Below are 24,001 nucleotides of genomic sequence, written 5' to 3' on the forward strand. Positions count from 1 at the left end.
GCGGTCCCCCACCCCTGACCATCCCGTGAGGATGAACTCATTCCCCTCTGAGATCTTTGATTCTGTTCCAAGATGCCTGATGTTGACCTGGAGCATGCCTTTGGGAGGGACAGCATTTAGATGGAGGAACTATGTAACATTTCACTTGGAACTGAGGCCAAAAAGGTAGAGGAAGCTGTGCACAATAGTCCATGAAATTAAAAGTTAACCAGACAAGAGCAAATGCAGCAGGGCCGAGGCGTCTAACCTCTTCTCCGGCACCAGAGCATTTCGCTCTGAGAGGACCCTTCGCTGGATCTGTGGGTGCTTCTTTAATTGAGGGAATGGAGAGCAGAGCAGGGATGGAGATGGTGGATAGGGTGATGACATAAATCATTATAAATAGCAAATCTGGAGCAATGAAATTTCAGAAACAAAACCCAAATAAACCCAGAAAATCATCTCTAGCCCCAAGGTATCTTACAACATTACAAGGTAACAAAAAGGAAACACCTTTTTAACCTAGGTCAAAGAGGGGGGAATCAAGGGTAGGCAGATGAGGCTACATCCTGTGAGCACACGCACGCATGGCACATCCCCTCCCCTCCTGCTAGAGTCTCTCTCAGTGTCACAGGCTGAAGTCACGTTGCTAAAGCCCTCCCCGACCCCCACTCTGCTCCCCGCCCTCCCATCTAGCCCAGATTACACCTTCTCTCTCTTCCAATCCCCGACCCCACATCCAGCACTCTGGCTCTGGCTGAAGGTAGAAGATAACTACGTCAGGATGTTGGACATGAACTCGTTGAAGCGCTTGGAGTACTGCTCAGGGTTCACAGTAGAGATCTCGGCCCCCGCCTGTAATACACAGAGACCTGAATCAGGAGGTGGCACTGCCCCGCCCCCAGCTGGGCGGGCCACCTGGAGAAATCATTCCCATGTCTCAGAAGCGCCTTGGCCCTGCTTCGCTGATTCACAATCCCAGGGCTGCACCCACTGAAGTAGGAACAAGGCAGTGGGGAGACGGCAGAGAGGCTCCAGAGCTCTGTGGGGGCCCGTTTGGAGAACAGTAGCTTGAAGCCCATGGGGAAACAGGCCTCTGGGAAGCAGCATGGCATGTAAACAAAGCTATTACTGGCAGTCAACAAGATGCATGACATGCCCAGCAGCCTGGGGGAAAGGAGCCAGAACACTTGGGGAAAAACAAGTTGGGCGTTTCAGCCAGCTGCAGCATGGGGACGGGGTGTAGATGGCAAAGAGAGGACACAAGGCAACTGGGCAGCGACAAGGGGCAGGAGAGTGTCTCTGAGCAGGAGCCCCCCGGGGCCTGAGGGCCCACCACCCGGGCCTAGATGGAGACAGGGAGAACTCACCCCATGTTTCACTGTTTTGGCAGCGTGTGCAGCTTTCTTCTTAGCGTCATATGGCGTGAGGATGTCAATGATGGCCATGAAGTACACCTCCTTCTTGGGGGCACCTGAAGGGGGAGAGGAAGCAGGAAAGGAGGAAGAGGCAGGGACAAGGGCAGAAAGCATCTGTGTCCTTCACCCTTCAGATACAACATCCAGATTCATCCCTGTCACTTTGAATCTGAGAAAAGAAATGACCCGTGGAGTCCTTCTTAGAAGCCTTCACAGCTCTCATCTTGTTTGATCTTCACAGCTACTCTGTGGGGTCGACATGACACTATTTAGGAGGTTCTGTCCCTCCCATGAACCTGAGCTAAACCAGGCCTTAGCTATCCAGGACACGCAAAGAGGTGAAGGAAGGCCTGACAGAGAAGGACCCAGGGCCCCAGGAGACAGAGTTACTGGTGGTAACCCTGGATGGCAGCCGAAGGCAAAAAGAGGCCAGAGTCGGCAGTTAATAAGGTGGAGGCCCAGGCACCCACAGGGCATCTAAGCAACAGGCCTGAAGCAGGGGGTGGGATGAGGGCTGGAGGGGCCTGGCAGGCACAGGCTCCTACTTACTTTCATGGCTCTTCATGGCATAGACGTCAACAGAGGGGTCAAATTCCCCAGGTCCAAAGAACCGGGGAAAGCTGAGGAGGTTGCCCGGGCTGTCTGGAGGCGTGCCGTAGGAGCAGAGCAGGCTGCCGCCCATCCCGTCGTTCTCACACTCCTCGTCCTCGGCCCGCTCCTCCACCTCCATCTCCTCCTGCTCTGCCCGGTCCACATCGTGGATGCCCACCAGCAGGCTGTAGTCCATGATCTTCAGCTGGGCCAGGAACTAGGGAGGTGGGGGAAGGAAAGGCGGAAGCCAGAGGTTAGCATGGGACATCTGACGTGGCAGACTGGCATCTGGAAAGGGGAGAAAAGGCACTCCTTCAACTTAATTCTCCCACTCTGAAACACAGCAGAGCACAAGACATCAGAGTCTCTGCCCTGGACAAGTTCGATGTCTAATGGTGAAGACAGTCACTCCTCCAGGGCGAGGAGCTGTGTGAGTCCAGCAGTGGGAAGAGGGCCTCCCTGAGGAAAGGAGTCGAGGCTGATCCTAGGGAAGGAAGACAAGTCAGGCAGGTAGAGGCTGCGGGAGTGGAAGCAGAAGGAGCCCTGCACGAAGAGGGAAGAGTCAATTCCATCTGGGACTGAGCGGCCAGGTGAGCTGGAGGAAAGAATGGAATGCTGCACCGTGCATTCCTCCTCCCTGCAAGCGCTGGGAGCAGCACTGTGCTTGAGTCTCCTGAGCTAGGACTCCATAACCTGGAGAAGAATGAAGAGCGTGGGATGACGAGGACGGAATAGTCAGCCGGCATTCCAGTCATTGCTCCAAATCCTCTGTGCACTAGCCAGCGGCCACCGTCAGCCATGTGCCCGGCCTTCTGCTGTGGTCACACAGCAGCAAACTGTCCAAATGACCTAGAGAACTAGATGGAGAATCACAGCAGCCCCAGATAGATCACAGCACCTCTCTCTAGAGGCCCACGAAGTCACTAAAAGCACAAGCAGCCCCGACGGTAGGTCAGCAGAGTCCTCTGAGAAAGGTGAAGCGCACCACTGCAAGAACTTCCGGACAAAGCCCTCTCAAGGCCAAGGGAGAAGTGGCCAGGGTCCCAGGAGAGAGACTGTGTGAGCCGCACCCTCTCCTATCCGCCTGCAAACGTTTACAAAGCAACAGGCCAGCAAAGACAAATGAGGGTGTCAACTGTCTTAAATCCTCTTTGCAGGCAGAGCAGGGAGGAAAGTAGGAAAAGGAGGAGAAAGACTCTAGACAAACATCAGAATAAAGGTACAAACACAGTAGGGGGTGGTTAAGATAAAGCTTCCTAACAAAAAGAAGTTTGTAAAACCCACGTTCACAGCAGCATTACTCACAATGATGAGTGAAGGTTAATTTTATGTATCAACTTGACTACACTACTGGGTGCCCAGAATTGTGGTCACACGCTATTCTGGGTGTGTCTGGGATGGTGCTCGTGGAGGAGATTAACACCTGAACTGGTAAACTGATAAAGCAGATTGCTCTCTCTAAAGTAGGTGGGCCTCAGTCAGTCAGTTAAAGGGCGAAAAGAACAGAAAGGCTGACTCCTATGAGTAAAAGGGAACTCCTCCTGCCTAACTGCCTCCGACCTAGGCCATCAGTCTTCTTCCTGCCTTCAGACACAGACTGAAGAAGCATCAGTTCCTCCTGCGTCTCGAGTCTGTTGGCCTCTGGACTAAAACTACACCATCAGCTCTCTTGGGTCTCCAGGTGGCCAACTGCAGACAGATTTGGGGACTTTTCTCAGCCTCCATAATCCTGTGAGCCAATTTCTTATAGTAAATATCTATGTATCTATATCCTCCTCTGCTTCTCTGAAGACGTCTAACTAGATTAACTAGCTAATCTTAACTAGAGACCAAGTGTCCATCAATGGATGAATGGGTAAACAAAATGTGGTACATACATTCAATAGAATATCATTCAGCCTCAGAAAAGAGGAAGGACATTCTGACAAAAAGCACAGAATGATGATCTTTGAAGACATTATGACAAGTGAAATAAGCCAGACACAAAGGACAAACACTGTATGATCCACTTATAAGAGATTCCTAGAGCAGTCGGCTTCATAAACACAAAGCAGAATGGGGCTGCCAGGGGCAAGGAAGAAGAGGGAATGGGTACCGAATTTTCACTTGGGAAGATGAAAACGTTCTGGAGATGGATGGTGGCGATGGTTGCACAACCATGTGAATGTACTGAATGCCACTCAAAACCAGTTTAAGAGAGTAGATTTTATGTCATGCATATTTTACCACAATTAAAAAAAACATTTTCTAAAGTTTATATAGTTTCGTTGTAATAAACAGGCTCCCGAGTTATTAAAAATAGGAGGCACCAAGTTATCAAGTGGTGTAGATATCATGTTCATTATTTAGCACGTGTCCTCTCCAAAGAACTTCTCCACAGGAAGTCCCCTGCCAACCAGAAAGTTGCAAGGCAAGTGGAGAATCTGAGCCAGAGAAAGGCGTGGTTGGTGGGTCTTAATGGTTGGTTTCCTGTCACTCTGACACCTGGATGCCCCCTCCACTATGGGTAACACAGAAAGGAAGCTTGAAGCGGAGTTTGAAAAGGAGGTGATAACAGACGAGAGAAGAAATGAGGGGAAGCACTTCAAACTGAGTCACACAGGTGCGGCCAGCACAAACTGTGTCCCCCCAAATGGAACATACTTGCGTGAGCTTTAGATGCAAGCAACTACCCACATGGCTCAAATCACCACCTTCCTCTTGTCCACACTTCTGGAAGTAGTGAATTCAACTTTCCTTAAGGTGAAGGAGGCTTCTGTTCTGGGGACAAGAGCTCAACCAAAGCAAAATCATGGGTAAGTACTTACCTCTACATCCCGTTTCAGTTTTTCCAAGAAGTTCTTTTTACTCTCTTCTCCTACATGCAGCTTCTGCCCTTCGTTGAGGAAGTCATTGTCTTTGAAGGTTGGCAAGTCCTTGGCCTGAGAGAGCAATAGCAGTGTTAGGCTGGCGGCCTGCTTTGTGCACCTCCAAGGCTGGGGGTAATGATACAGGAGAGGAAAGGGTCTTTGGCACAAAGACAGCCAACCTGCTGATAAACAGCTCTGTCCAGGAGTCTACAGTCCCAGCTTTGGACAGGCAGAGATGGCAAGTATGTGGCAGGAGTCAGACAATGAGGACTGATCAAAGGATTTCCTTCTGGGCCTGGACTACCAGGCTTGAGCTACCTTGAGCTCAGGGCTCAAGCAGCCACTCACTGATTCAGGCTGGGCTGAGGTGGAAGCTGCCAGCCCTCTAGGACTACGAAGAGCCCAGCAACGGCAAAGGTGAAAGGCTGGTGACCAAGGCCTAGGCCAAGGATGAGGACAGGCAGGAGCTTAGTGACACAGTACTTCACATCCACAGACTGCGTGTCTAGGAACCGGGCTGGACAGCAGCGGAGGAAGGGACCGCAGGGGTGGGAGAAGGTGTTTCTGATTCCAAGTGACCCATTCCACAAGTGATGAGCACAGACCCCAGCATACCTTCTCCTTGTCACTCGCTTCTCTGGCAACAGTAGAACCCTGAAAGGATAAGAGCTGTCAGGAGAAGTCCGAGCTGAGGCAAATTCCGCTGAGCAAAAAAAACATGGACCAGTCTTTAGGGCGAGGCAGCGGTGAACTCAAGCAGACTGGTTAGACTCCTAGAGGGGCCAGGAAGCAGCAACTTGTTCACTTCCTCTGTCACAGACTGGGTACAGGGCTCTGACTGTAACCAGACCCGTGCTCGGGAAACAGGGCTGAACTGAGAGACTCAGTCCCTGCCCTTAAGGAGCTCTCCTTCTAACAGGGGAGACAGGCAGTAAGCAGGAGTTACACAGTTAATTCATCCATTAATTACAATAGTGCAAAGTGGTACAGGTGAGAAGGCAGAACTCTCCAAGAGCATGCACTACAGGACCACGGTCTAGACTAGACAGAGGTGTGGCCAAAGCCTGCCTCCTGGAATCAGTGATATTTGAGCTGAGCTTGAAAGGCTAAGTAGGAAATGATTAGGTGGGGGGAGGTGGAGGTGGAGAAGAGGGCAGGGAGGGAAACAATGGCAGGCAGCCTCTGTGAGGTGCTGGGGGTGTGGAGAGCATGGGCACCGTGGGAGCAGAAAGGAGGCCAGTGCAGGTAGGAGAGAGAGGGAGAGGGGTCTGAGGGACCCGGGTCAGGAAGCCAGGTTTGGGAACAGTGGAGCACTGCGGTTCACAGGCACAAGTGTGTTTTTCACTATGTCTAGAAATGTGCCTGTGCACAGTCCACGAGGCCTGGGCAGCTGCCAGGGTGTGTGTAGCACAGCCTGACCCGCCCTGCTGCCTTCGGGGTGCACATCTCCCGACGGGAACTGAACACTCATTGCACATAAATAAGGGACATATGCGGCTTGAATAACCTGTCACTGTCACCTGGACATGAGATAGCCTTCAGCTCAAGTGAGTTAGGAGTATCAACTCTAGAGCCACTTGTCCACACCAAAACCTATGCCCCGGCTTTTCCAACATGTGGAAGCTGGAGTTGCAGCCCCTCCAAGCCTCAGGGAGAGAGGGCCAGAGCTGGGAAACACAGAGCTCTTACCTTGAGGTCGTACTTGCGATGTACAGTGAGCCGATGGCTGAAAACGTTCCTGGTGACCACCATGTAGGTTTCCACACCATCCACAGTCAGTCGGTACATGCCCAGGAACTGTGGCAAAAGGGTATTGCCGTGACATTCCACTATGAACTAGAAAGGAAGGGAGGAAGGAACAGGTGAAGGCGCCGGGACAGACAGGGCTCTTCCCAGGCTCACATGCCCCCTGGGATTCTAGCCTCTAGACTGGTGGTGGTTTAGTAGCTCAGTCGTGTCCGACTCTTGCGACCCCATGGACTGTAGCCTACCAGGCTCCTCTGTCCATGGGATTCTCCAGGCAAGAATACTGGAGTGGGTTGCCATTTCCTTCTCCAGGGAATCTTCCCAACCCAGGAATCAAACCCAGGTCTCCTGCATCACAGGCAGATTCTTCACCGACTGGGCTACAAGGGAAGTCCTGTCTCTAGACTAGCGGCTTCCAAATCAGATTCTGTGAAGTCATGGGGCTCCTCTAAGTCATGGGGCTCCTCAGACCTGCAAAAGGCAAGACCACCCCTGCCCCCAATTAGCAAGGCAGACTGAGAGGCTGAGCAGGCCGTGCAGAGCCTCTTTGGTTTCATACGGTTGGGATTCTGCAGGAAAATCACTGATCCCGGCCTTGCATCCTCTCTGCCAGCCTGATATGGGAAGCCGGAGGGGAAAGAGAGGGAGCAGAGGCAGGGCTGTGATGAAGCGTCTGGGGAGACAGAATGGCTTCGCACTCACCACTCTCACTCACGCCAGACCCCAGGATTTTCTGCTCTAACTAAAGGTGCCCACAGAAAAGCCAGTTTTCCCTGAAGACCCAGGCAACCTTCAGACAGGCACCCCCTGCTTTTCCCATGGACAGGTTCCAGAAGAGAGGCGAGAGGGAATGGGAAAAGCAGCGGCCCTGCTGAGCCGACAGGACCTCTCTCAGAAGAAATGAGGCAGGTGCCAGAGTGTGAAAACTCCCCACCTCTGACGAGAAACAGCTGGTCAACTGGCACTGCGTCCATAACACACCTTCATTTCTTTTTTTCCTTTTTCTCAAGGAGGCATTTTACCTCACAGAAACACAGCCCCAGGGGAGGGCAAGTGCCTGGTTATCAGGAAGCACCCATTACCAGAGAGGACCCAGCCCCCCCGGAAGCTCTACTGGAGGCTCCTCTCCCGCTTCCAACCCATCCTCTGCTGCTGAGGCTCACGACTCACCATACCTGGTGGTACTTCTTTAAGATGTTGTGCATTTCAGCCACATCCTCGCTTGAGACAGTCTTGATCACAAAGCGCCGGTCGTAGGTAGTGAGGAAACGTGTGCCACACCGGCCCTGGCTGTCACTGTTGATGGGGGCGCTGCGTGTCACTGAATTCTGATGGACCAAGACAAAAGCTGGTCTTGGAAGGGGAAACAAGGACTCTGACTTTTACTCTGAGTCTTCTCTTATGGACCAGACTGCTCTGAAGCCAACAGCACTGCGGTAGATGAGACCTTACCTGCCCCCTTTCTCTTGGGAAATTCACATCTCTCCCAAGTCTTCCTTAAGAGAGACCTGAGTTGTTCCTCACCACCTGCTCCTAATCCTTGACTGTGATGAGAAGAGGACCGACTGTGAAATATTTCTTTTCATTCTGATCTTAGAGAGCTGCTCTAGAACCTAAAATTCGGCCTCGGAGGTTAGGGGCCTGGGCTCTAATCCTGACGCTCACATGTAGCGTGACCGTGGGTGAGCCACTGCACTTCTCTACTCCTGAGTTTCCTCATCTGGAACACCAGGAAGCGGACTGAGATGGTTTTCCCAGTCTCTTGGGGGTGATGAAGACAAAGCTTAGGCAATATTCAAGAAGTCAAGCATAAAGACGGAGTGGATAGAGTTGTCTTTATTTCCTGTTATGCACCCTCATGCTGGAAATCTCTTCCTAAGGCAGGAAGCTGGTCCTCACTGCTCTGCCCAACACCTCGCCCCTCGCCTCAAACTCCTGCTTGTCTGTGCAGAGCTGGGAGGCAGATCTGGGGAGCCTTTCTGGCTTTGTCCCTGCTCCCTCCAGGGCCCCACTCCTATCAGAATCCGAAGCAGGAGAACCCTCAAGCAGGGAGGGAGTAGGGGAAGGTGTGAGTCAACCAAAGAAATGTGTTCACCAGCCAGATGCCTGGAAAAGACCTCCGGCGGGTCAGAAGACAGAGGATGGTCAAGAGCAGCTCCACCCCTGCCTCATTTCCAGGGGGCATCTCCTGCCTCTCTCAGTCACTGGTAGTCTCAGCGAAGAGTCCCCTCCCTGAACACCATCCTCCCTGCCCCTCTTCCAGTCTTGAGCACAATTATTTGCCCACAAGACTATTAGAGAAATAAAGAGGATGCGGTTAGATGGCCAGAGGGAAGGGAAAGAGCCACCGTGGAAGGAGATACCTCAACAACCTAGGGTTGCACTAATGGCAAGAAGTTTTCAGAAAACCTCGTGCTCTGGTCAGGGCATGAGAGTTCAGGGTTTGGACCCAACGGGAGGGGCTGGAGGGCGGCCCACCACCTCTTGGACATGACCGTTCCTGATTGCTCAAGGCCCTGGCATCCCTTCCTCCTCTCACGTCCCCTATCCCTCCTCCTCAGGAGGCCCCCTGGAGCTGGTGGAGAGGAGAGGAGACTCTGCTTCTTGTGGTCTACTCTGTGGAAGACCTCCCAGGAGCGGGGTGGGAGGAATGACAGTATTGTCCAAGATGCGGGCACCCATTTTATATTGCACTAGGCTGCACATTCCTCTTGCCCCCCGACAGACAACTGAAAATCAGCTATATTTTTTACTGCTACACAAGTGAAGTGGAATATTCTCCCACCATCATCACCAGGCTGTCTGCCAGGGGAAGAAGTCCAAGGAAGGTGCTAGGTGGAGAAGTGACAGAAGCCACAGATGGTGAGTCACACTAGAATGTCCCTGATATTGGGACTGACTCCTCCCAATAGGTCAAAGGCCTCTGTGACATGATCACCCCCTAAAAGGGGCAGCTTCCAGCATGTCTAGCCCCCTCCCAAAGTCAGGACAGGGGACAAATTTAGGAGATGGCACTCATACCTGGCAAGAAGTTATACTACCCTTGAAGTCTTCCTTTTCTAATCTGTCTTATCTGCTCTAAGAGGCCTCATCTGCTGCTGGCAACAATTCTCTCTCTTTTAAGTCAAACTACGGAGAAGGGTTCTTCAGCCTAGACTGGGAATGTCAGACTAAAATAAAGCAGCTTCCACAGAGCCCTCTCCCTCCCCCTGCGCTCCCTCTGAGGGAGAGGAGCCTGAACCTAGGAGGCACCATCAGAAGTACTTCTAAGGCCCTCATTCCTCCAAGAGCCCACCAGCACTGGACAGAGAGTACCAGGGTGGAGTGAGACCTGACAGGAAGACACAGCACAAGAACAGTAGACACATTTTTTTCCTCTACTTGTCCTGTGGCTTCCTGACCACCCCCCTGCCCTCCCGCCCCACTCCCTAACCCTCCTGATTTTGCAAAGACACTCCATACCTGGTAATCCTGATCGTCAATCCCAAACCTCTCCCGGAGATTTCGGAACACCATGGGGCAGTACTCCTTAAACTTGAAGCGGCTGGGGAGGTTCTCTCTGGGGAAAAGCAGAGACATGTTTCTGTGAACTCCTTGCTCCTCTAATTCATACATCAGGGCTTCTCAAGCTGTGGTCCACATGTCACCTGGATCGGAATAATCTGCAGTGCTTAAAATGTAGCCCTCAACATTCTGGAGTTAAGTCTGGAAAGCTGCATTTTTAACACACACTCCAGGTGATTCTGAGCATGTGAAAGTTTAAAAACTTCACATTCCTCGTGCACATTCCTTAATTCCTTGTAAAAAATTAACCTAGCTGTATATTTATGATGTGTACTTTTTCTGAGTATATGCTATCTTTCCATAAAACTTACATTGAAGCGGAAAAAAAACCTTACCTGCAGAGAAGTGAGACTGAGTGTGCGCCCTCCTTCATAAGTGCTGAACTTGCTACAGAAAGGTGGCTGCATGTGAACAGCTGCTGTGAGGTAAATGTCAGTTTGACAGCTAAAGGAAAAGGCTTTTCTCATCAAAGGACCCCGCTCCTCTGGGGAGGCTCTTATCAACACATCCTGAAAACGGTTACACCCAGGAGGTCCTGCCCTTGGCTTCCACTGGGATGGAAGGGGTGGGTGCTTTCCTAAGTCGACTGACTGGGATCCTATCTTTTTATGAAGCCTTGTTTGCTGGCTGCTGGCACCAATCTACATCCTCCCCACTCCTCAATCAATCCACAGACTTTCAGGAGGGAAGAGAATTACCTGAAGTGATGCCTCCTCCAAACCCTCCATCTTGACAATAGCCACTGTGCTTGGGAACAACCTTTCAGAAATGTGTCCCTCTATTCTCATCACAAGGAAAAAAATTTTTTTTCTTTTTCTTTAATTCTACACATATATGAGATGATGGATATTCACTAAATTTATTGTGACAATCACTTCATGAATTATATAAGTCAAATTATCATGCTGGACACCTCAAACTTAAGACAGTGCTGTATATCAAATATATCTCAATAAAACTGAGGTGGGAAAAAAAAAAGAAATATGTCCCTCTGATTACTCCAGGATAGGAGACTTCAAGGAAATAAAAAGTAGTGGCTTCTCATGAAGGCGGGTCCTTGTCTCATAGTAAACAGCACTGCAGTCTAATAACCAGCACATAACAGTTGTTGAAAAGACAAAAGGAATTAGTGAAAAGAAACAAAACAAAGAAAAAAACAAAGATATTGGAAGTTCACTTTCGGCCAAAATGTCAATGCGGTGGTGGACACCACAGACCCCTGGTACAATGTGGTACATGGTTGACACCTGAGCCCTGACCTCTGGCATAGAACAACTCCTTTTCCTGCCTCAGAGGTTAGGGCTGCCTTCCTTCCTTAAGTGGTGTGACACTGAATATAATAACAAATACATATTTAGTCTTTGTCCCTGTTTCTGGCACAGAGTTCATACAATCTTTGGAATTTGCTAAGTGGTAAGCAATAAAGGTGTATTTTGTTCTTTGTAACAAGCCCCCTTCAATCACGCCTGAATTTAAGTTGATGAGATGACTTCTGTTACACCTCTAAGGATGGGTGCTCATAGCCAGGGGACCAACCAGGACTAGAGGGTTGGAACTTTCCCAGGCCCCTGCCTTCTAGGAAGGGGAGAGGCGCTGCAGGCAGAACCAACTGCCAATGGCCAATGACTTCCTCAATTATGCTGTTATAAAAATCCAAAAGGACAGGGATGGGGAGCTTCCAGGTTGGTGAACACATGGAGGTTCGGGGCAGGTGGTGAGCCTGGCGAGGGCCTGGAAGCTCCCTGCCCCTTCCCACGTGCCTTGCCCCATGCCTCTCCTCCCCCGACTGTTCCAGAGTTGCATCCTTTTATAATACGCCAGTAACCTAGCATGTAAACTATTTTCTCGAGTTCTGTGAGCCACTCAAGCCAAGTAATCCAACCCAATGGGGAGGGTCGTGGGAACTTCCAACCTATACAGCAAATAGGTCAGAGCACAAGTGACAACCTGGACTTGAGACTGGCATCTGAAGGGCGGTCGGGGCATAGTTTGCAGGACTCAGTCCTTAACCTTTGAGACCTGATGCTCACTTCAGGTCGCTAAGAGTCAGAACTGAACTGAACTGCAGGACACCTTGCTAGTGTCCTACAGAACTGCTTGATGTGGGGGGACACCCACATATCTGGTGTTAGAAATAAGCAGTTGTGTGCGAACAGAGGAGAAACATAGCTTTTTCTTCTACACAGGTGGCCACTTAGCAAGTAACAGCTATGAAGACAGCTTCCAGAATATGATGTTATTACTTACTATGGCAGAGAGAGGCCACTAATAGATGTTTTCAAATCAAGCTTCTCCTCCGGGCTAACAGTCTGGGAATGGTGGGGTGACAGAATTCAGCTGGTGAGGTGGTGGGGACTGTGGGACAATGGAGAGTGGAACCAAGATTCAAATGCAGAAAGGAAGAGAGTGTGAACAACACATATTTCTTGGGTGACCCACAGAAGGATGAAAGAACCTCTACAAGGCTTAGAGGAGGTCCCAAACTGTGCCAAGGGAAATGGCTGCTCCATCAAAGTCTGAGACACCAGTTTTAATCCAAGAAGCCACAATGAGCAACATCGGGAAAAACGATTTTAGATAGCAACCCTGAGCACCAGGCTCAGCCTGTTGTTCACACACTAGTTGGCTGCATCCCAGGTCAGGAACATGCCTGGCAGGTCTTGCCTCAAACTAAGATCAAGACAGGGCCACTGCTGTCTGCCTCGTACTAGACACCTCAGCTCCTGGGCAGCTCACTGTTACCTAAACTGGCCCCAGATGAATCACCCTGCGCCGAGCCAGTCCTGAGGGACACGGAAGGTAGGCTGATGGAAGACCGAAATGACAGGACGGTACAAGGGGGAGAGGCGCACAATGAACACGTTTTCCCAGCCAGTTTTCCAGCTCTGTGATCCAGGAGGTGCTTTCACACCATGCTAGGCGCTTGCCTGCCCCATGACGGCTGAGGTTTTGGGAGGCTCACTGCCTTGAGGGAAAGAACGGCCTACAAGACCCACTCAGCAGGCCACTTACTTATTGAAGAGATGATTGTCCACCTTGATCTTGCTGTAGGCTTTGAAGTCATCTGGCATTAGCATGACAGGGACAGGGACATTGCTCAGCTCATTGATCTGCAAAGCAAGGGGAAAATGAGGTTCTCAGCCGGGCCACCTGCCTCAGAGAGATAACATACTACACCATCTCACCAAAGATATTTCTGCGGATTCCCTTGTCTTTATTTCTGTTCTTCTCTTTGAATATTTAATATGTTCCCAACTTCATCTCTACCTATTCTAACTCTCCCCACCTGATAAGGCCCACCTCCTCTAGGAAGCTTTTCATGATTCTCCAGACTATAAATGTTCTTTCCCATCTCGGAATTCCTAAAGCTTTGTTTGTATCCCTCTTCTGGCCATCTCACAGCCTCCCTCACACTGTATTTAATGCTCATAAACCTCACAAGCCTGCTTGACTGTAAGTAGGCAAGATCATATCACTGACCCTTTTAAGCAAAGATCATCCACCTGACTCTTGGAGGCTCCACACAAGCTACTTGACACCATGATTTGCATACAGTGGAGACTATGTACGTGTATTTATCAAATGCAAAAATAAATGGATCAGTGAATAAATATCACCCAATATACGTTGAGTATTCACTGAGGCCTTTGAACATCTTCATACAAATTAAAGATCACTCCAGAAAGCAGCCTGGGGCAAGAAAAAAGCTGGGTGGGTTTATGTGGGTGTATAATTCTTACCTCCAAAGTAAAGAATTAAATTTAAAGTGAGCAGAAGAGGTAGACATCTGGCTACTGGCTCACTCTCACTCTCCTGATTAACTGCTTTCATCAGGCCAGTTCCTAAAGCCACGTCCTGCCTTGGGCTGAACTGGGGGAGAGTGGGAGGGGTGCCTTGCCCCCACTGCAAACAAACCTTCTCATTGTCTTTCATCCCCTTCAGGGAGCTGGAGGCTGCACAGGGAACTGGCCTCCCACTGATGCAGAGCTGAGAAGGCAGCTCCTGCCCTTCCCCATCCCAGTTTAGCCAATTAGTGGCCTAATTAGCCACAGATGTCCTCTTCCATCACGGCAGAGTATTTGACATTTGACCCTCAACCCAGTTGCCACTAATGCATTCAGGATTTAGAGAGGAAACCTTAGTCCTGACTTAATGGATAGGGGGCAGGGGGAGTACAGTCTTGGGTCTCTCGGATACTTTCCTTGCAAATCCTATTATCTCAATGAGGCCCCATGCGGCAGTGAGGGAATAACCTAGTCATTAGGACTCCTCCAGGAGCATAAATGGGGGGAAATACCATTTAATTTGCTGCCCCTTTCATGTTCCAAAGCTTTTTTATTTAGAAATGTCAGAGGATGGAGGAAGTTCATATTAATGCAGTAACTGGGCGGGGGAAACCATTCCTTCCTAGAGCTGGTGAAAAACCCAATTTACTCCTGGGGAAACGAAGGATGTGTATGGGGAGGGGCCGTAGGGTAGTACTGTTAAGTTGGCAGTGGTGCAAGAGCCTCAATAAACTGCTGGCAAAACTGACTGGCACAGATATAAAAGTACATCTTTTATGATTCCATTTATATGAAATTCTAGAATCTATAGTGAGGGATAGCCTGGGTTGGGCAGTCGTGTGGTTGACTGTAAAGGGACATATGAGGTGCAAATTCTAGGGTGTTAGAAATGTTCTATGTGTTGTTTTGGGTGATGATTCCATGGGTATATAAATTTGTCAAAATTGATCAAACTGTATGCTTAAAATTTCCAGCATCCAGGTCTGAGATGTCCACCACTGGCTAAACCACCGCAGACATACACAAAACCACCCCGCAGTTATCTTTCCAGGGAGTGCTCACAAGACAACCTGATTGTTAAGAGTGTGCCTACAGAGGAAACCACTCCACTTCTTGTCTCCCTGCCAACAGAAACAATTCATGGCAGCTGTGCCACACCCTTTTTCCTGGCATATTAAGTCTGGCTCCGAGATTTAAAGAAGTTCATGGCTCTTTATGCAATTCGTCCTTTTCTAGTTTATACCTCCATCCTAGAAAGAACTTACCACTGACCCAAAGAGTATTTTATACTAAAAGGTTCGGTATCTGCTATTGATTAAATCTGAGTTAGGCTAAAATCAAGGCTCTATGCCATGGTCAGGGCTTGTTACTGGGAGAACTAGGAAAGACTAGAACACCCAATTGAGAGGGGTCAACTGCCTCTTAGCCAGGATGAATTATTCTAACAAGAGCTGTTCATTATTAATTTTCTGTGTAACTCAAAAGTGTGGCATAGTTTGAACAGTTGTAAGCTGGTCAGTTTTTAGTTCTCAATTCATTCTATTCTCAACTATACAACCCAACAGCAGGAAATTTCTAACAGATAATATGCTGCTGAATAATCCATACAGCTGAACTATGTAGACTCACCCTCATTTCCATTGGGCCACATGTAGATGATTCACTCTAGGGATTAGCTGTACTATTTTTTTTTTAGTTGTGCTAAATTTTATATCCCCAGAGAGTTCTATTCAATTTCAGTTGAACAAGCACTTGCTGAAATACCTACTACATGCTTCATTTCATGTTAGGGAGAAGAGTGTGCAGCAAGGGAGCATTGTGTGCACTGCGCACAGAAAAGTGGGAGGCTTATCCTCTTACTGGGGAGATGAGACAAACCCATGATGCAGTAAAACTTGAAGTCAAGGGGCCTTTAAGTAAGTCAGAACACAGGGGCGGCAAACAAAACAGCAGATTCAGGGCAGGGTGAAAATACGGCCAGTCCCAGCGCTCACACATCAGGCTAGAACGGAACCTAACGCCCTGCCTGGGATCGCCAAGAGCACTTGACGCTGGAAGAACCTACGACAAGGTCACGTTACACCCTGCTTAAAAACCTTCCATGGCTCCTCACCAGCCTCAGGGTAAAGTTTTGACTCCTTAGCCTGGCATCTAAAGTCCTTCCAGATCTGAGACTTGGCTAAACTTGCATTCAGTTTACGTCTCTCAATGTAGCCTTACTATGTGCCATTACTGTCCCAGAAGCTGTAGACACAAAAACGAAAAGATACGGTCTCTGTTTAGCAGGGAAGACAGACAACAGATAACAAATAAAATGTTATGAGTGCTATAGAGTCATGAATGAAAGGAGACGAAACAGCAGACTGAGAAAAGACTGATCTGGGAGTTCCCTGGTGCCTAGTGGTTGGAATTCCAGGCTTTCACTGCCATGGCCCAGGTTCCATCCCGGGTCAGGGAGCTGAGATCCTGAAAGCAGTGCAGCATGGCCAATAAATGAATAAAATTTTAAAAAAAGATGACTGCGTCTGCCTGGGAGTGGGAGAGCTGGTTGCTAAAAGAAGCTATAGAGAAATACAAGTGAGAAAGGCCTAAGAGGTAGTTTGCGAAAAAAAAAAAAAAAAGAACAAAACCCAAAACCCAAGGAAGGGAATCCCAGCTGTGGGAACTATAAGCCTCAGAGGTAAAAAGTATACTGGCCATTTTTGGTCGGGGGGAAGGGCAAGAGGAAGAGTAGCAGGATAGAACAGAGGCACTAAGAAATGGAGGGAAAGAGAACAGGAATGACAGGTGAGCAGCCCTGGACATTATCACTATTAGTAAATAACAGCTGCTCCTATTCATGGCATGTCTATAAGTGGTCAGTTCTCTATATTATTATGTATCTTATATCTCACATATATATATTTTATTCTGTATTTCTAATACTTAATAGTCACATGAAATATTATTAATCTGATTTTGCCTTTTGCAAAAGATGCAAGGTACCTCGCTCAAGGTCACACAGATAATATGTGCAGAGTCAGGATTTGCTCCTAGGTCTGCTGGTGCCAAAACCTGGGCTGTTGACACTGCTGTGCAGTCCTTTCTATGGGCAGCTACCTAGACTAAGGTAGTGTTTTCCATTCCTTCCCTCTGTCCTAATAATCTTCAAGGTAAGTGTTATGCTCATTTTATAGAGAAGGAAAATGAGGCTCAGAGAGAAAATTACTCCTCCAAAGCTATACTAAGGCACACAGCCTGAATCTGAACTTAATTTGTCCACTATATAATAACTTGAACTTAACTGTGTAGGCAGTGAAGACTTCTCAGGTTTAAGTCCAGGAATTCACATGATCAGATGGGTGATATAGAAAGGTAATTCTGGAATCAAGTAAGGTTTGGAAAAGGCAAAGATAAGAGACAGCAAGACCATTTATAAGGCTATTAGAATAGTTCCCAGGTGGCGCTAGCGAATCTGCCTGCAAACGCAGGAAACACAAGAGACACAGCTTTGATCCCTGGGAACAGAAGATCCCCTGGAACAGCAAATGGCAACCCATTCCAGTAATCTTGCCTGGAAAATCCCATGGACAGAGGAGCCTGGTGGGCTACAATCCATAGGGTTGCAGAGGTGGACATGACTGAACACATATATACACACACACAGGTAATGTGTGTATGTATATGTTCAGGTAATAGGCTACAGCAGCAAAAACAGAAGGAATAAAGCTAAGGGACTCATCCAAGATATGGCTAAATAACACTTCTTCTGTGAAAGCTTCCCTGTCTTTCCCAGGCTGAACTGCTCACTTGTTCCTCTGTTCATCTTTATATCCTGACTATCACATTCACTTGGGTAATTACTTGTTTACACGTTTGATTTCTCCACTAGACTCTGAGCCCTGAGAAAAAAGAGACTATTTTACCCATTTTTATGTCCCTAGCACAATGGCTGGTACATAGCAGTTACACAATAAATGATGGAAGGGCAGACGGTTAGAAAAAAGGGGACTGAAAGATGACTAACACTAGGAAAAAGAGATGGCAAAGCTGGTGTGACCATGCCAAAGATTCACGGTCCGGAGGATGGAAAAGAAGATTAAGGTTAGCTACTGAGGCTATGACCAGAATGTAATGAGTCTTAAAAGCCCAGGAGAGAAGAATAAACTTCACTTGGCAGACAAAAGAGAAAGACAAAAAGCTTTGGAGTGTGAAAGGCTATGACTAAAGCAATGTTTCAGGAAGATCTGCCTTTCTTTACTATCTAGCACACTTCTGGGCCAACCTCCCTCACCTTCAGCAGAAGTGCGCTTGCGGAATGCAGCTCATTGGAGTAGTATGATGCAGAACACATTAGGGTGGTAAGTCTGTTGTACCTCACACCATGTAAGTGGTTCTGGGATTATCCACATGATCAACTCTATGAGCCATCAGCATAAATAATGAGGACGCTAAAACAAGCTGTATGAGAACTTAGGAGCAGTGAGTTCACTCTATGCTGATCTGATTGGACATGAAAATTCAGTCGCTAGTTCTAATCTGGTGAACTTCTGATTCCAGGGAACTCCAACTTCCCTGTGTGACCTTCATAGGAATTGCTACCCAGGAAGCTTCCCGACACGTGCCAGGGTTGTGTGGGTGGCTCAGCCATGGGCTGGCCACCTGGCAATCATTTGTTACCTGCCACCATCAGAAAACCTGACAAGTTGGGAAACACATTCCCGAGACCAAGGAGGTCCGAGTGAGACTGAAACTCCAGGAAAAAAAGAGAAGAACAGAGAGCCACAAGGGCCAACAAATCCACCCCTGGGTTTATTCCTCTTTTTAATCCTTGGTTTTTCTGCTCCTGGTTTTGAGTCTCAGCGTTCTCTGTGAGGTGAGAAGGTGTGCTGGAGGACAAATTCATCCAAAGGCTTCATAGAGCAGAAATATTTACTGAAGATTTTTAAAGCCGCAGGAGAAAAGGAAAAGGCAAGGAAAGGAGGTTCTGGGTCTGCATTAAGCAAAGAAAGTGTGTGGACAGAATGGGGGAAGAATGTGGGGGAGAACTGAGCAGACTGAAGAATAAATCTGTTCCTCACACCATTCACAAAAAATTAAAATGGATTAGAGATCTAAATGTAAGAGTTAGATCTAAAAGAGTTTTTCTTAGAAGACTCTGAGTTTTTCTCAGAAAAAAATATAGGAGTAAATGTTCATGATCTTGGGTTAGGCAAAGCATTCTTAGATATGACACCAAAAGTACACGTAACCAAAGAAAAATAAATTGGACTTCATCAAAACCAAAGAAAAATAGATAAATTGGACTTCATCAAAATTAAAAACTTGAGCTTCAAAAGATACTATCAAGAAAGTAAAAAAGATAACCCGAAGCATGGGATAAAACACTTGCAAATCATATATCTGATAAGGGACCTGAATCTATAATATATAAAGAACTCTTACAAGTTAAATTATAAAAAAATAAATAGCCCAATCTTAAAATGAGCAAAAAAGTAATTGGCAAGGGATCTTAATATGTCTCCAGTGAAAATATACAACTGGCCAATAAACTCATGAAAAGAGATTCAGCATCATTAACTATCTAGGAAAGGAAAACAAAATCACAATGAGATGCCACTTCAAATCTACTAAGGTGGCTGAAATAAAAAAGACAATAACAAGGGTTGACAGGATTTGGAGAAATTAGAACCCACATACACTACTGGCAGAAATATAAAATGGTACAGTCACTTTGAAGAATCAGTCTGGCAGCTTCCCAAGTGGTTAAACATAATTACCATCAACCTCTCCTATTCCTCTGATCACTGGGGTGAGGCTTCATACATACCCAGTTCCTAAAATGGCCAATAGGTTATCAAGCCATGTCTGCCTCCTCTGATCTCTACATACTTCTCCCAGGCCATCTCGTCCCTAACTCCAGGCCCCCCGAATTGTACTTCATCCACTAAAACACTAGTTTCTCTCTCTTTACTAGTTCTCCTCTAACAAATCCAAAGTCTTCTGATCTTGTCTTCCTTTTTCCTCCATAAAGTCTAGCGGCTGCATCTCTTGTCCACGACAGGAGGTCCTGTTTCAATACTGAGTTCAAAGGCCTCTTTTTCTACCCAGAAGTAAATCACCCACCTCATGGGAGAATATGTAACTGACCTGTGCTATAGATAAAGATGTATCCATCCTTCATCTACCATACACCATCAGCCAGAGACCATCAATGTCTAAATGCTTAAATGGGTGAGAAACTAAAGAAACAAACAAAAGGTGATTTTTTTTTTTCCTAAAAACTTAGATTGCAAAAAGTTGCAGCAGTGGGCTCTGAAGGAAGGTAACCTCCAAGAAAGGCTATCAATCCACCAAAACAAATTGGTCCTGACTCCCTTGAGAACTGCAAGATTTTATAGTCTTCTGGGGAGATGCTCCATTTCACACGGGGACCCACAAAATCCTAGACCTTATTGGAAGTCAAGAGGAAGCAATAAAACTCTTGACTAACCGATCTTCAAAGCTGGGCCTGTCAAGGACAGCGGTGCCCAGTACATTTCCCCTGAGGTGCTTGCTCAGTATATCCAGAGGCTTGGGTCTTGCTTAAAGTCAATGTCTTCTCAGATAGCTCTCAAATAAACTTTCTTAAAAATTAGCAAAGAAAGAGGGTGACTGCCTAGTCAAAGAGAATCTTGGATACCTCTTCATTAGCAGAGTTTCACTGCCTGCCTATGGGAAACCAAGTACCACACACACCAAGGGAACTAGCAGGCACAGGCAGACACACCTGAGCATACATTCAGGTTCTCTAGGTGATGGACAGGGAGGCCTGGCGTGCTGCGATTCATGGGGTCGCAAAGAGTCGGACACGACTGAGCAACTGAGCTGAACTGAACTGAACAAGACCATGATTCCCATCTGTCCTGGAACTTGGCTGAGAGGCAGGACAAGGAACAGGAGGCAAATAAAACAAGACCTCTCATTCAAGCACATCATCAGCCAATACAGCCCATGGTGTGGACAATGAGCTGCATTTTTTGCTTGCAAAAGACCACAGGTGAACTAATTCTCCACTCAGGGCTCTCATTTCTTCATGTATAAAATAAGGGTCTCAAAGTCCCTTCCAACTAGCAGTAGTATTCCTGACTTTCAGACCACTACCAGTTCTCCACAGAGACAGGATGCCTTCTAGTGAGAAGCAAGCTCCACAACAAATTCAAGGATTGATTTCCAGGCAAGGACATAGGGTTCACATATTTAATGACCCAGTTTCCCTTGCAATATTGTCAGATGACCCCTGAGGCAGCAGGAAGCAGACAGAACAAACTCTGCTGGACCATTGGATCAAAGCAGCTCCCAGAGAAGATCAAATAGGTCAATTCTAAAGGAAATCAACCTTGAATATTCATTGGAAGGACTGATGCTGAAGCTGAAGCTCCATTTAAGAGTTGACTCATTAGAAAAGACCCTAATTCTAGGAAAGGTTGAAGGCAAAAGGAGAAGGGGGCAGCAGAGGATAAGGTGATAAGATAGCATCACTGACTCAATGGACATGAATTTGAGCAAACTCTGGGAGATAGTGGAGGACAGAGGAGCCTGGCGGGCTACAGTCTGTGAGATCGCAAAGCTGGACACCACTTAGCGACTGAACAATAGCTCCCAGAGGTCTAGGCGTAAAGCTAGACCACAGAGAACCAGTGGTTCTCCCCACCCTAGCCAGGATCTTCACCTCAGTGAAGTCTCTGAAAACAGTAACTCAGCCAAGACCAGGAAAACTTGGTTGTCTTCATTAGACCTCACCATACTCATGCATTTCCATATTAGAGGTAAAACCCTGGCTGGGACTGTGGTTCATCAATCTCCAACCAGAGGCTCTTCCAGTAAAGCAAAGCAAAAAGGCCTGCTAGCCCTGCATCCCTTTGTCATCGCTTGGTCTTGTGGGCAATTTCAAGTGCTCCGAGAAGTCAGAGACGCTACAGAACTGACTGATTTCCACAGAAAACTCAAGCCATTAGCTTCATTTTCCTCATTCCCAACTTTTAGCTGGTGAAGTGGCATTTCAAGTCTTCATACTTCCTCTCATTTCTGGTGTAGGAACTCAATGAAATGGTCAGAATGCAAGGAGCAAGTAGTTGGAAGAGAAAGAAGACCCCAAACAGGACACAAAGTCCTCCAGTTCAAACACTGTGCTGGGTTCCAACTTCCTAACAAAAACTACTGGACAATCCCAAAGCTACCCAAGGATCCAGGGAACCTCTTATCCTAATCATTGTTACATACAATAGAAACCACAACACCTGAGAAGTCAACATCTTTGACATGAACCCCACAGAATTCAGGTCCTCTACTATGAATGGTCCTCATGAGCAGGCCTCACCTCCTCTCAGATGGTTACACTCTCCCTTCCCCCTAGCCCAGGAAGACCCCATGGGTCCTTCCATGGTACAGGAACCCCGTGCTTCTCCAGTGGATACATCTTCAAGAAGAAAAAGAAGAAACCCAGGGAAGATTTCCAGTCGGTGGTAAGGAGGTCTGCAGGATGGGGAAACTCAGCAGCCACGTCAACCAAACGACCACAAACAGAGGAATACTCAGGGAGACTAATGCCACTTGCCTCTCAACTGGACAGCGAGCTAGGCAGCCCATTACAAGGAACAAGGAGGAAAACAAATGCAACTAACGCGAACGAGATGAGAAGAGAGGAAGAGGGGATAAAAGCCCTTTCATCCCACCCAGGCCTTCTCTCTGCGCTCCGGGGGCTGCCCGAAGCCAGACGCGTGAAGCTTGAGGGGCTGGAGGGAAGGAGAGGACGCGACGGCACGCCACCGTCGGTGACACCAGGCCTCGCGTGGCGCGCGGGGAGGCACACCCGGCTGGGACAGCGTGCAAGGGTGGGGTGGGCGTGCAACTGGCTTGGCTAGGGGTTGCAGGCGTCACTGGCTGGGCCTGCCAAGCGAGGGCCCTGGGGCTGCGGGGGGCGTGAGCACGCGCGGGGCCGCGCTCGGAGGGGCTGGTTACCGTGTGGTTCACCCCCCACATCAGGACGCTGAGGATCGGCTCGCTGGCCCGGAATAGCTTCACTTTCTGGCACACGAAATGCTTCTTCTTGGTCTTGGTCTTGCTGGCGCTGAGTGGCGCCACCGCCACCGCCGTGGTGCTGGTGCAGTTGGACGACATGCCCGGGGCGGCGGCGGCGGCGGCGGCGGCAGCGAAAGGGGGGGGCGGCCGAGACGGCGCACGAGCCAGCGGTCCCAGGCCTCCCCCGGACCGATCCCCACCCCCCGCTCCCTCACCGCGCCATGGTCGCGCCCGTCCCGTTACCTCCCCACCCCGCCCCGGTGGTTCCGTCCGCCCCACGCTCCGCCCTTCCCGCCCCGCCCCGCCCCGCCCCAGGGAGCTGGCCGGCCCGCTCCGCACCCCGCCCCGGGCAGTGCCGCAGCCCCGCCGTCACCAGACCCTTTCCTCCCTGGCTGGGTGGTACCGCCCGTCCCGGGGAGGTAGCGGGCCGCCCAGCCTGCTCCTCCTCCCCGGGCCCGACAGGAACCAAGCCGGCCTCCGCGCGCCTCAGAGCCCCGCGCCCTAGCAGGGAGGGGAGGAGGGCTGGGTAGGTCTCGCAGACGACTGCGGGAGCATCTCCCTGACCGGGCCCCCCAAAGCTAGGGTTCGGGTCTTTCCTCAACCTGACGTGCCAAGATGGCGGCGGCACCACGGGTCCGGAGCGGAGGAGGGGCGGGAATGCGAGGAGGGTGGGACGTACCATCCCCACCCCGGGGGAGAGAGGAGGAACACTGCGAGGGCAAAAGGAAGTCCTGCCGGGAAAAGCAAGAAACGCCCCCTCGCTCCACCCATGCGTGGCTCTTTCCCACTCCCCTGGGACCGGGGCCGCGCTCCACCCGCAGGACACGCCCTCTCCCCCCAGGGCCAATGAGAGGAGCCAGCTGGAAGTCTCGGGTTTTATGAATGAGTCCCGCTCTCACCCACCGGTGGCCGGCCTCCCGCCAAAGCGTCCAGTTCAGGGGCAGGCCGGCACCTTAAGACACGTATCATACGGCAGGGAATTATAATCGGCAGGGAATTATAATCGTCTTACTCTCTGGTTCACTCGGTG

The 24,001-nt window shown here is 49.1% G+C and overlaps 1 protein-coding gene across 4 annotated transcripts; it reads right to left on the reverse strand.

Moving 5' to 3' along the window:
* Positions 1 to 701: 701 nt before the first annotated feature.
* On the reverse strand, positions 702 to 23,117 carry PIP4K2B (phosphatidylinositol-5-phosphate 4-kinase type 2 beta). 4 transcript variants are annotated; one of them, XM_068977776.1, is made up of 10 exons: positions 22,912 to 23,117; positions 13,183 to 13,257; positions 10,039 to 10,111; positions 7,759 to 7,904; positions 6,527 to 6,673; positions 5,453 to 5,491; positions 4,796 to 4,909; positions 1,947 to 2,205; positions 1,350 to 1,453; positions 702 to 834 (listed from the first exon to the last, which is right to left on the reverse strand). In XM_068977776.1, the coding sequence occupies exons 1-10, from the start codon at positions 23,068 to 23,070 to the stop codon at positions 754 to 756; spliced, it is 1,197 nt and encodes a 398-aa protein (XP_068833877.1). In that variant the 5' UTR covers positions 23,071 to 23,117; the 3' UTR covers positions 702 to 753. The 4 variants fall into 4 exon arrangements, with proteins under 4 accessions (XP_068833877.1, XP_068833875.1, XP_068833876.1 ...); XM_068977774.1 differs by having other exon boundaries at positions 7,759 to 7,911; positions 10,046 to 10,142; positions 13,160 to 13,257; XM_068977775.1 differs by having other exon boundaries at positions 10,039 to 10,142; positions 13,160 to 13,257.
* Positions 23,118 to 24,001: the final 884 nt, after the last annotated feature.

The sequence above is a fragment of the Capricornis sumatraensis genome, chromosome 8 (assembly GCF_032405125.1).
Source record: "Capricornis sumatraensis isolate serow.1 chromosome 8, serow.2, whole genome shotgun sequence".
NCBI classification, from domain to species: domain Eukaryota; kingdom Metazoa; phylum Chordata; class Mammalia; order Artiodactyla; family Bovidae; genus Capricornis; species Capricornis sumatraensis.